Genomic DNA, 13,037 nt, shown 5'->3' with positions numbered 1-13,037 from the left:
TCTTACAAAAAATAAAAGAATTAGAATAAAGAAGAAAGCTAAGGAGGTGCCGATGGAAAGGCGAATCCCTCCGCCCAGCAACTGAACTAAGAAGTAAGTGCATTTTGCTAATGAAACTACACCCAGAAAATAAAGACAATAACAACAACACTGCTAATGTTTGAAATTGAGAATAAGGAAAATATTATCTATAAATGTTTAAAAATTATGGGAAGTCAGAAAAGATACTACACGAACTTTAAAACAACAAATCTAGGTTCCAGGTTCCTCGTTGCTCTCTGCATAATACTGTGATTGTGGGCACACTACTAGATGAAGCGTAGCAGGTGCAAATTGCTACAATCTGCAGAAAATTTATTATCATTAGTTACCTCTTACTTCTAGGACCTTTCCAATACACCGGACAACCTCTTTAGTAGGGGTTTCTAAATCCCCTATTTCTATGTTATTATTTCTAAATTACCTTAACTCATTACAGTTAAAAATATTCTCAGTAGTATCATCTGCCTCCCTACACAACACACAAAGTCTTTCATTATCATTCATATCTATATAATTTTCCTTTAATTCTAGCATATTTAACCTTTTTTCATAACTATTACTGCCTCATTACTGCCAAGTTCTCCTATGTAATCTCTTCTACCATTACTATTCACAACCCTCAGTTTGGTCATTGTGAAGAAATTTTCTTCACTCTTCTTCTTCCTTTTGTATTTTAGGCTCTCTCCTATTACTGTAGTTACCCCTAAACGCTCTCTCATACAATAAGTTTTCTTTATCAAAATATTGGGAAAACTATTTTAAATTTACTAAACTTGTTGACAATAGAGTACACCATGTTCGTGACGTCACAGCGTAGAAACGCACAGCAAAAGCGTTACACCGGCGTAAGGTGGTTATTTCCTCAAACTACGTGGGTCGAGATAAATTATTAAACTGGTTTTGGATATAATTTCAATACTGCTGACTTGAAAACAGCTTTTATTTCACAGTACCAATTAAGGTTTGTTAATTCTAAGATGTAGGCTATGCCCATCACACCAGCCCATTGCTAATTCCGGCTTTAAACTATCATTTTTTTAGCAAGCCAGAATAGGTAGGATTATTGCACGTATATTTCCTTAGAGCAGCAAGATTTCTCTAAGTATTTTGTACAAAATCCTATCTCCTATGCACTCCTTACAACAATACATTGCCCTGTCCAAAACTCCCAATATGGCACCTCCACTGGGTTACCCTGCTCCCAAGGACCGTCACCTGTTTTGAAAGGTGAAGCCAGGTGAACCCTGGCGTCGGCCCATCCGTTCAGAAGCAGTAGTGTGACCGGTTGACCTACCTGGTCAGTGATTCTCTGCACCTCTGGCTCAACCAGCCCCCCCCCCCCAAAAAAAAAAAAAAAAAAGAGAGAGAGAAAAAAACTGTGGCTGAAGATAGGGAAGGTACGAACCTGGGAGACTCTATCTACTACAAGCAAGGATTCCATGGGTGGGCCATTCAAGGGTGCATTGTGCAAACTGCAGCTATTCGGTCAACAGCCAGTTGAGGGCAAGGGCTATCTTCCAAGGAGTGCAGGTACCAACACGTGGCCACTTAGTTTTTCCCCCATTTTTAGCTAAGATTAATTTTTACTTAATTTAGGTTTCACTGGCTGTTACATATTTCGGGTTGTGTGTGGTGTGATTGTGTGTACAGTTTTTGTATATCATTTTTGCTTTCGAGACTAGCACAGTCTCGGGGTCACCGGGCCACGTGTCCGACCTAATTTCAATTATTAACCATAGCAGAAGACCACGTGTCTATACAGTATTTATCATTTTGCATTTTTATTTATTACATTTTATGTTTGTTTGATATTCAAATGTCCATTTCTTTTTATGTAAATTTGTGTAATAAAGCAAGATTAGGTTAATTAAACCTCGTCGTATATTTACTCCTTCATTTATTTCATTATGCCCATTGTGAATATTTAATCTCGTGACAGTATACCCGATATTTTGAAAGGAGTAAATAACTTTTAAAACGTGTGTTAGCGAGTGACTTAGTATTGAAGCTATCTGCTTCGAAGGTAAAGATCCATATATTTAACTTTTACTTTGCAATACACCCCTGCTCCCGTCAATTACCATTGTCTCAATAATTACTTAACGTAAGATTCCTGTCCAGCATCTTACTCTGGTCCCTGGGACGGAGCCGAAACAGAGCCTAAAAGTGTAGTTGACCTTAGACCTAACAAAGCTACAGTAGGCCATCAGATTACTTTTATTTCACGTGTGGAGTTCTCCAGCCACTGGGCAAAGTACATAAATTCTCCACAGTCATCCCTGCTTTCTTTTCTTCTATTTTTTTTATCTCATTTGCCACTTTACTTTTTATTTCTTTTTTTGAGTTCCTGCTTATAATACTTTCTTACTTCTTCTATTTCAATATCATATTCATTGCATATTTCTATGATACGTTTTCCCATGTGGTTCTCTTATTTGATCTTCCCTATGTATTTTGTACAAAATCCTGCCTCCATTCTCAGTCTTCACAACAACATATTGCCCTGTCCTAAAGTCCCGATATGGCACCTCCACTGGGTTACTCATGCATCATGACCCTAATTTGTTTGAAAGGTGAAGACAGGTGAACCCAGTACCCACACGACTCAAGGGTCGGGCCATTCGAGCAGGAGCCATGGTTGTGACCGGTTGACTGACCTGGTCAGTGAATCTGTGCACCTACGGCTCACCCGCCCCCCACCCCAACTTGACTCACACCAGGACCTGACGGCTGGAGATAGGGAAGGAGACGAGCCAGGGATACCCTATCTACCACAAGCAAGGATTCCAGGGGTGGGCCAGTCAAGGGTGCAAACTATGCAACTATTCGGTCAACGGCAATTCAATCAACAGCCATTTGAGGGCAAGGGCTGTCTTCTGTTAGGAGTGCAGGTAAAATACATGGCCACTAATTCTCCCCCATTTTAGCTTAGACTCATTTTTACTTGATTTAGGTTTAGCTGGCTGTTGCATATTTCGGGCTGTATGCGGTTAGATTGTATGTACAGATTTTACATATGGTTTTTACATTCGAGACTAGCACAGTCGTGGGGTCACAGAGTCTAAGCAACCATATTTCTTATTAATTTGAATTTATTTTTATTACATTTTGTTTGATCATTTTACTTGATGTTAAGGTGTCCGTTTCTTTAATGTAAATTTGTGTAATAAAGCAAGATTAGGTTAATTACACCAAATCGTATTTTTACTCCTTCATTTATTTCATTATGTCATTATGAATATTTAATCTCGGGACAGTATACCCGATATTTTTAAAGGAGTAAGTAACTTGAGAGTAATAAGTGTGTTAGCGAGTGACTTAGTATTGAATCTCTCTGCTTCGAAGGTAAAGATCCATATCTTTAACTTTTACTTCACACTACATCACTGCTCCCATCAATTACCATTGTCTCGGCTCTCCTATTTGTACATGATAGTGTATCCCATACACCATCATGTACACCTGACAGGTACACCTGAACAGTTACACCTGTCAGGTATACCTGATACCTGAGGAGCACATACACTCTTCATGCATACCTGTCAAGTTTGTCAGTTCACTATGGATTCTCGAGAAGATGAATTGTACTTTCTCTCCTTATTATCTGTAGTTATTGGGAAATGTAAAAATAGACGGAAGAAACGCAAACAATGGTGTAAGGAATGGCTGCAAAGAAGAAATAATTTACCCATATCAATCTCCTTAATGAATTGAGACATGAACCATCTGATTATAACAATTTTCTGCGCATGAATGAATCAGTGTACAACGAATTGCTGTCACTTATATCTCCCTTGATTAAAGGAATTCAAATGTAAAATAGATCAAAATTACAAAGCTGTAACCAAAAAAAAAAAAAATAAACTGTTCACATCACATGATTGTTAATAACTGGGAGACCTGTTCAGGTACACCTGATGAAACCGCCACACACACATCAAGTTTACTCGAATGTCAGGCAGAACTGATCGAATTTTCATCAGTTGTCAGGTCGCCTGAGAGTCTAGTTTTTCCCGCCATACACTATCAGGTACACCTGACAGGCTTAACTGTTCAGGCGTACCTGTCAGGTGTACATGATAGTGTATGACCGGCCTCCTCTGTGTCATGCCTGTCTCTGTGTTTACCATTCCTTCCATTTGACATCTTTGTGCTCCTGTTAGTCGATTCTCGAGATTTATTTTGCTCAGCAACTTCTCGACTCTTTGTTATAAAAAAAAATATATTTTTTTATACTCTTTGGTTGCCCTCAAGTTTTCAATATTCAAACAAAGAAAAATCACACAGGGTCGCCGTTATAAAGGCTAAGTCCTCACCCAACACTAACTTGATTAGACTAGTCCCGGAACCCAGGAACTTTTAAGTTAATACACAAGCATCAAGTTCCCTTTTTGAAGTTGTTGCGTAATAATGGAAATGGAATCTGAAAGTACTAAGCTGTCATCTGTTGAATCACCCATGGAAACGTCGAGCGATATCGCTGGTGATGGAGAGGAAAGAGGATGTCAACTCCCACTAGCAAGAATAAAAAGGATCATGAAAGCGGACCCCGACCTTCAACTATGCAATCAAGATGCAGTTTTTCTTGTTGCAAAGGCCACGGTAAGATATTGGCAGGGTTTAATATTTATTTTTTTCACTAAGAAAAATTGTGCTATAGTAAATCTATACCCTTATGTTAATTACGGACTCTATCCGACCCAACCAACTACTAAGGCTTATATCTTTACCCGTGTGCCTTTAAGAGATATTTCGAGGTGTAAGTATGATAGCGGCCACTTGCATGTATGATTACAGCCAACTTAAAATATGGGTAAAGTTTTACTGTATTACAGATTATCATTTTGGACAGAAAATATAATTTTTCCTATAGTACATAACGTGATTTGACCTTCATTTCAACTGCAAACAAACAGAACAACCAGTTCGACTAAATTCAAGTAGCTGAACTGGTGGTTGCGGTTGAAATGAAGGTGAAAAATGGTTCTCATCATTTATTTATTTCCTTATTTCCTTTCCTCACTGGGCTATTTTTCCCTCATGGAGCCCTTGGGATTACAGCATCTTGCTTTTCCAACTAGGGTTGTAGCTTGGCTAGTAATAATAATAATCGTCATTTACTACAGGAAAACAAATATTTTCTGTTAAAATTTTTAAATATAATGGGTATTGTTCCAATTCGGGCTCACTTCACTCACAAGTACTGGCAAACTGTAATGTTGAGCTGTGCTAGCGTAACATTAGCATGTTATGCTAACATTAGCAATATTCCGCTTCCGCCAACATTTGCAATGTTCCTCTTCCAACAATATTAGCAATGTTCCGCTTCCGCTAACCTTAGCAATGTTCCGCTTCCGCTAACCTTAGTAATGTTCCGCTTCCGCTAACCTTAGTAATGTTCCGCTTCCGCTAACATTAGCAATGTTACGATAATTACGTTATTATTAGCAACGCTAAGTATAATGGTTCTTGCTTTGCCCTCGGCTCGCTCTGCTCTCATGAAAATAAAACATCAAGCTCGTATGTACTGGCAAGCGGTAATGTTGAGCTGCGCACGCTAAAAAACTAGTAAAACTAACACATTAAAATTAAAGAATTTAATGACTTACTTCTATGACCGGGACGATGAAATTTGTGGGTCACCGGGGTGTTATGACTGTGACATCTTAACTTCTGTATATCCACATCGCTGTTTCTTCTTTGTCTTAGCTATCTTAAACGTTAGGCTATTACATTGTGAGATTTAAGAAAATTATCAACATTGGATGATGTATCAATGAATTCACCGAAAAGCTTTTAAGAATGGAATACTGCAGTCGTTAAAAGTTTCTATAACTTCCATCGTAAAATACACAAAAAAACCTCACTTGAATTAACAAAGACCTGATATGGACAAAGGTTTCCATGGAAAAGGGTTTGTTGGAAGGTGGGGGTTTGGAAATATTAACTCCCCTGTGCAAACTTTCCATACGTATGGGTTTGTGATTGGTTAACGGAAAAACAACGGAGTCTAGAGAGTAAAAATGAATGAACCAGAATGAGAAACTTGTACAGAGCAAGTATTTATGTGAAATCGGGGCTTGACAAGGTAATAACAAAATGTATAAAGGAATAATAGCAAGATAAAATGGAGTGTATAATAAATAATATTTAATGGGAATATAAAATGAGGGGATTTTATAAGATATTGGATAATAAAATGTGTAATTTAAGGGTCAAACGTTTTATGTATACGTGGGTATTACATAAAAGGAATGGTATAGCTGTACTGGATCAAGTAAAATACTTGAATAAATCGGGTGATGTCGTATATCTGAATGTGGCGGGTAAAATGAAGTAGAAAATGGGGAGGGGTTATAAGAGAAGTTTATGAGCAGGTGGGAGGAGTTTATGCGCAGAAGTTCGAAAAATGCTATTTACAAACGAACGAACGAGAGCGACTACAACCTACCAGTAGAATGTCAACAAATAAATGTAAAATATACCGTTAGTATAGGATATAGATAATTAGTGTATTTTTTTATCGGTTTACTATGCATCCAAGAAGGTAATGTATAGAGAAGAAAAGGCTTGCTTTACCGTTGTATACCGTTTCCCCAGAATGTTTTCCCCACGGAAAAACCCCAAGTTCCCACTGGGGGCCCCCCATTATTGGCGGATATAGATTTATATTTCTGAAACTATTCATTTGCGACAGGAACGAGTGTCATTTTCGAAGAGAGAGGACCTTTTTCTATAAAAAAAAAGTAGTTATTTCCCTAGGTTATTTTACCCTGTAGTACAGTACAATGATACCAAAATGCGGCAGTGTAAGTGGGGTCATAGGGGGCCGTTAGCCCCCTCCCCCCACCCGTTAGGTAAGTAGGTAAGAACACGGCTTGTAGGTTAGGTTAGGGAGGAAAGTTGAGGGTAGTTAATGTCCATTTCTAATCCAAAAGGTAGGAACTGGCCTCTGACATACAAAGGCTTCGATATTTCTATGTACAATGAGCAAACCAGTCGGTCAAGGTTAGTGTACTTAGCAAGTAGAGGTGGTACAGTGCTAAGCGACCTCCCCCACCACATCATCCCGATCAGTAATTGTGAATGATCTGATGTAGGTTTTCCGGGACATGTCCCAGTTATGATAATTTTGTCCCATGTTCGGCATTGACCCTTCTGGAACACCCTTATTGTCCTGATTTTAGTTCATCATAACATATACTTTTACTTCCTTATAATGGTTCTCGGTTGAAATTTTGGGTAAAAATATACTTTAATTACCTGCAAAACTGGAATTTGCAAAAAAAAATGGATCCATAAGGATATTACTGTACATATAGTAAAACACGGGGCAAACTTTATTAATAAAAAAAATTGATGTATATATAGGAAGACTCCTGTTGGTAAATATATGATACTTTAATTTCTTGCCAAATACAGAAACCATATATTTTTCCTACTCGTTATCGTTATCTTGTGTTTTATGCATTTGTGACCATGGTTATTGGGACAAACCACCTGTACATGAGTTTTTGGACCCCGTTATATAAAGACAATTATGGGGGACCCCAGTGGGAAATCGAGGTTTTTTTGGGTGGGGAAATGTCATAAACGGGTTATTAGTAGCAACAATAATGGTCAGAAATGCATAATAAATATAATAACGAGTTGGAAAAATATATAGTTTATGTAAGTGGCTGAAAACAGGCCATAACGTGATTTTTTAAACATTTAAACTTACCCGCTGGTTATATATAATAGCTTTATTCTTCTGTCCGACAGAAAGTCAAAACTCGCCACAATCGCACAGATATGCCAGGTATACACTAGCGCCACCACGGAATTAGGTCGAACCATCCCTCCTAGTATCAGATTTTTTCTGTCGCCATAGTGGCTACATAGGAATGGAATTTACTCGTGTTTAACCTGGATTTTAGCAGTACCTTGGTGATGTACTCTTGTTAAGGTTTTGAACAATCGCTTATAAGGTTTTTGTTTAATATTTTATCGCTATGTTATAGCTTAAAAGGTAAGATTAAATATTTTTCAACCTATTTTTGACTAACGAAAGCATATGGAGATAGGTAAACATCTCGCCTCATCGATGACGTCACAGTCATTTGACGTAAGCTTGAGTATGACTTGCATTTTCTTTCTTTTTCTACAAAGAATGATAAGTTGATACTATTTTATAAAGTATGTAGTTATATAAAATAAAAGGATTATATTATTTTAAGAAAATTTTTGTCCTTTTGGTATGATTTTATTGGATAATCTTCGATCTGTTTTAAAGATTATCTAGCGTTCATTTTTATTTATGCTACGCAGTCCTCAGTCTATCGTTACAGTAATACTCTTTGTATCGATATTTATGAAAAGTAAATTTTTCTTTAAAAACTAAGTTTTTAAATTATATTAGATAAAAGGAATATGCCATTTTCCAATTATATTGGTCCTTTTAGTATTTTTTCTTTAGCTAATTTGTTTACAAAGATTAAAGAGAATTAGCGTTCAGTTAATTTTTATATGACGTAGTATTCATGACAATCGATATAGTCACACGATTCTTTGTATCGTTCTTTAACATGTTCGTTTCTGGAATACTAAATTTTTTCGTATAATATTTATAAATGTTCCAATTGTTAAATGTGACTATTCGTCTTATATTGGAACCCCTTAATATTAAGGGTTGGTTTGAATATATAGATATATTCTGTATTCCTATATCTATTCATGTAATATGTTAATATTTTATATTAAATATTTTGTTACATTTTATATGGGATTCAGTGACTATTGCATTCTCATTCAAGCCAGTGACAATAGTAAGTTCTCCCTCTACGGGCGTGTATACTTTTGGTTTTATGAGTCAAAAATGAAAATATTTAGTACTAGATTAGTGCAGTGAATTATATTCAATACAGGGAGGGTGCTTCTGTTCGGACCTGTCGTTATCCTAGCCTTAGACCTCTTGCAAGCTCCCAGACCCATTGGAGAAGTAAAGTCAAACGGCGAAGGGGTCCCCAGAACGCTCACCCTCGCTGTAGGTAAGGCGAGGTAAAAGTGTTTTTTCTAACTTTAAACGATTGCGTGCATCAGGCGCGAAGCTGAAAACTAAATTAAAATCTTTCTTGACAGGTAATGAGCATTCAATGTTCTTACCTCTCAAAAAGAGCTGAACTTGATGGCACGTGCCAAGTAGCTGAGCATGATGGCGCTCGCCAGGTGGCTGAGCATGGCGCCTCGCGCCAAGCTGAACGTGACGCCTCGCGTCAAGCTGAACATGACGCTTCGCGCTAAGCTGAGCATGTCGCCTCGCACCAAGCTTAACGTGACTCCTCGCGCCAGTCTGAGCGTGACGCCTCACGCCAAGCTGAGCGTGACAACAACAGAGTGTTGGTCATCTAGCTTTCAATATACGCGATCGGCATAGCTCCGAGCGTCTGGATCGTGAGCGTTTTTCAATTGCAAGTATTATTGTTCTGAAAGTCACGTGGCGCTGAGCGTTAAGAGCTTGCATGACATCAAGAAAAACTTTATGTCTACATGACCATGAGCGTCTGGCGTTGAAACTTTGTTACGCCAGGCGCTATATTAAGAAATAAATATTAACTAGAAAGATATTATGTTCTCAGACCAGGTCCTGCTTGAACTAATTCTTGGTTGGGAGAGCTAGAATTAAACCTCTAAAGCATTGAGGTCAGAATTCAGAACCTTAAGAAGTTGACTCCTAGGAAACAAGACATCTCTACCTAGGTTAGAGACTAGTAGGAGGAAGGGTGTGACTTTCAGAAACTCAGAGTTTTCTGAAGAGTTTCCATTTTATTTTTATACCTGCTGCTCCTCATTCCGCCTTCAGAGTTTTTCGGTAAGGAAGACGGCAAAGGAGTCTCGGTTTATTATTTTATTGTTATTACTAGCCAATCTACAACCCTAGTTGGAAAAGCAAGATGCTATAAGCCTAAGGGCTCCAATAGGGAAAAATGGCTCAGTAAGAAGAGGAAATAAGGAAATAAATAAATGATGAGAATAAATTAACAATAAATCATTCTGAGAAAAGTAACAAAGTCAAAAAGACAGTGCTGTTAGGGCAGTGCCTTAGCGCGTCCTCTTACAGCAATAAGAACTTAACTGCAGATGTTGGTGCAGCAGCACGTTCAGCTGCAACAGCAGGAAGTACATTAAAGCTTTTGTAAGGGAAGGCAGTCCCCCCTTTTATGCTGTTTACGGCCTGTCAGGATGTCAGAAGTTGTCAAAGCTTTAGTTCAGACTAATAAGGATCTTGTTCCTGAGTCTGTTGTTATGGTACAGGCACCGCCTCTTCTGCCAGACTGTTTTCCGTCTGCTGAAATGCGGAGCGTGATGTAAGCGATGAGGAAAGCGGGTTGCGATCAAGGTTTTCTACACCGATGTCACCTAATGTTGATCTTAGTTGGTCTATGCTGCTGGCATGAAGCAATGGGTCTCATCTGTTATGCAGTCTTATCAGCCTGCTGTTAGCAAAGCGATTGTTCCTCATGATTCTTTTCAGGACGCGTTGTCGCACAGGCTGCCTACCAGCAATCTAATTTTGAATAGCATGATAAGGCTTTTATATCCCATTGAGTGTCTTCTCTTGATATCAGACATCAAACGGCCAAGCGTGTCATCGAGCGTTTACCTTCCAAGTGCGGCGTCGATCGCTAGGCAGCTAAACGCGACATTGGGCGTCAAGCTGAACGTGAAGTCGGCCGTCAAGTTGAACGTGACATCGAGCAACAGGCTTGTGACGTCGAACGTCAAACAAACTGTGACGTTCAACGTCAGTCACATACTATTCAGGCTACGTCCAGAGGACAAAACTTCTCTATGGAGACTCCTAAGACTATGCTCACAGTAGTAAAGAAGGTCCACTGGATGATCTCTTTAGATCTCCAGGATGCTTGCTTCTACTTCCTCATCCATCCGAACTTCAAGCTACCGGAAGGTTCGTGTATGGGAGGAAGTTGTCCAGTTTTGAGTTCTTTGTTTAGGGCTAAGGGCTAAGCACCACCCCTCAAGTAGAGGTTGCGTCTGTGCGGACATATCGTTGTGCCCTATCCTTAGACCTCTAGAAAGAAGTATTCCAGTTTCGGGCCTTAGGCTGCGGCCTCACCACCGTCCCTCTAGTCTTCACAAAGATCATGATGAATGTGGAAGCATGCTCCACTCAAGAGGCATCAGAGCCTCCTTGTACTTGGACGATTGGCTACTAAGAGCCCCCTCACTCAATCGCTGTCTGGAGAATTTGCGTCTGACAATGAGTCTGTCAGAGGAGCTAGGACTTCTGGTGAATTTAGAGAAGTCTCAATTGATCCCTTCCCAGAAGATCCTTTATTTGGAGATGGAGATTCACAGTCTGACTTTTCAGTTTTTTCCATCACCTGCAAGAATACAGCTAGCTCTCATAAGGCTTTGCGCCTTTCTAAAGAAGGAGTTTTGTTTAGTGAGGGAGTGGATGAGTCTCCTGGGAACCCTCTCTTCACTAGAACAATTTGTATTTATGGGGAAACTAAATTTACGACCCCTTCAGTTCCATCTCAATTGCCATTTGAGCAAAGAGGACAGCATCGACAAGGAGACCATTCCTCTTATGGAACCAATAAAAGAGTGCCTTCATTGGTGGAGCAACATAAACAGGCTCCAGGAAGGTATCTCTTTGGAACAAAAGAGCCCAGACCTTGTGTTGTTTTCCGACGCCTTGGACTCGGGGTGGGGAGCAACACTAGGAAAGTCAGAGATTTCGGGTCTGTGGACCAAACAACAGCTAAGTCTCCACATCGATCAAAAGGAACTGTTAGCAGTCCTGTTGGCTCTCAAGGGGTTCGAGAAGCTAGTACTGAACAAAGTAATACAAATCAATGACGCCATTACCGCTTCCATTCCAGATAATGTACGAGTGGTATGGCTTTCACTTGGACTTTCTGGTTCTCCTTTGTAGGAAGTTTGGAACCAGTTCCTTGCGGGCAAGGTTGTGCCTCAGGTCCCTTCTCTTGTGGAACCCTTGGGAGTGCCGGACCTCGCCTACCTCCCGTCAACTCAGTCGGCGCCCGCTGAAGTTTCACTGGTTGCAGTAACTTCAGCTCCTGTGGCGCCTACCTCTCACACTGTTTGCGCTTTACAATACACAGCGTCGCAAGCGCAAACATCGCAGTACCTCCTCCTCCCCCTCCTCCTCGGAGGCTAGTAGGAAGAGAGAGAAGAGGAAAAAGAGAGCTCGCTTTCCTTTGCCTAGATGTTCTCGCCGGAGAGACAGGAGATATAGGAAGAGACGTCAACGTTCTCGCTCTTCCTCGCCTTCTGTCTCTTCACAATATGTCTCGCCTCGAGACTATAAGCGCTCTTGGCGCAAACCTAAGAAGAGCCCTTCCTCTCGTTATCGTTCTGCCTCGCTATCGTCTTCCTCTCGCGAGGGATTATCTTAGAAGTCAGCAGTGAGGCCAAGGGCAAAGCGCATCCTGACCTCGAACCCTCTCCTTCACATATTAGTTTGAGGGTCTCTGTTTGCTCTAGGAAAGTCAGAAAGAGTGCTTCTCCTCGCTTTCGCTCCTTATCTTCAGAGAGAAGGATCGCTCTCGCCCTTCGCTTTCTCGATCTCGCAAGTCTCCGGTCATACACTCAAGGGGTCAATCTCCTCGCCCTCGTGTTTCAGACAGGACAACCACCCAGGTTCCCTTGCTCCCTAATGAGTTATGGATTATGAGTCACTCGAAAACCTCGGAAGAAGACGCAGGGGTTCAACCCTTCTTCTCTTTGGTTGAGAGCATAGGGCAAAGGGGAAACATGTTAGAGAGGCTAATAAGAAAGCACGCCCAGATAGCAGCGACGTAGAACACAAGGCCGATGTCTTTGGCCGCTCTGTTCATTATCCTGTGCTTCATGTGGAAGCTCATGAGCTGCCCACGTTACGAGGTAGCACTCGTTGTCAACCTTCAACTTAAACAAGGCTTGTTGATGGGAAGCATAGATTGCTGCCAGGAGGTTTGCCTCCAAGG

The 13,037-nt window shown here is 40.2% G+C and overlaps 1 protein-coding gene across 1 annotated transcript in view; it reads left to right on the top strand.

Annotated features, from left to right (window-relative positions):
- The first annotated feature begins 4,184 nt into the window (after nt 1–4,184).
- LOC137653526 (DNA polymerase epsilon subunit 4-like) overlaps nt 4,185–13,037 on the top strand; it is a 42,010-nt gene continuing 33,157 nt past the window's right edge. The window contains exon 1 of the mRNA XM_068387000.1: nt 4,185–4,644. Within this exon, the coding sequence (XP_068243101.1) occupies nt 4,453–4,644 (192 nt within the window). The 5' untranslated portion in view covers nt 4,185–4,452. The remainder of the gene's footprint in view (nt 4,645–13,037) is intronic.

The sequence above is a fragment of the Palaemon carinicauda genome, chromosome 1 (assembly GCF_036898095.1).
Source record: "Palaemon carinicauda isolate YSFRI2023 chromosome 1, ASM3689809v2, whole genome shotgun sequence".
Lineage (NCBI taxonomy): Eukaryota > Metazoa > Arthropoda > Malacostraca > Decapoda > Palaemonidae > Palaemon > Palaemon carinicauda.
The sequence above is the reverse complement of the archived record's forward strand: the minus strand, read 5'-3'. Positions and strand labels throughout refer to the sequence as shown.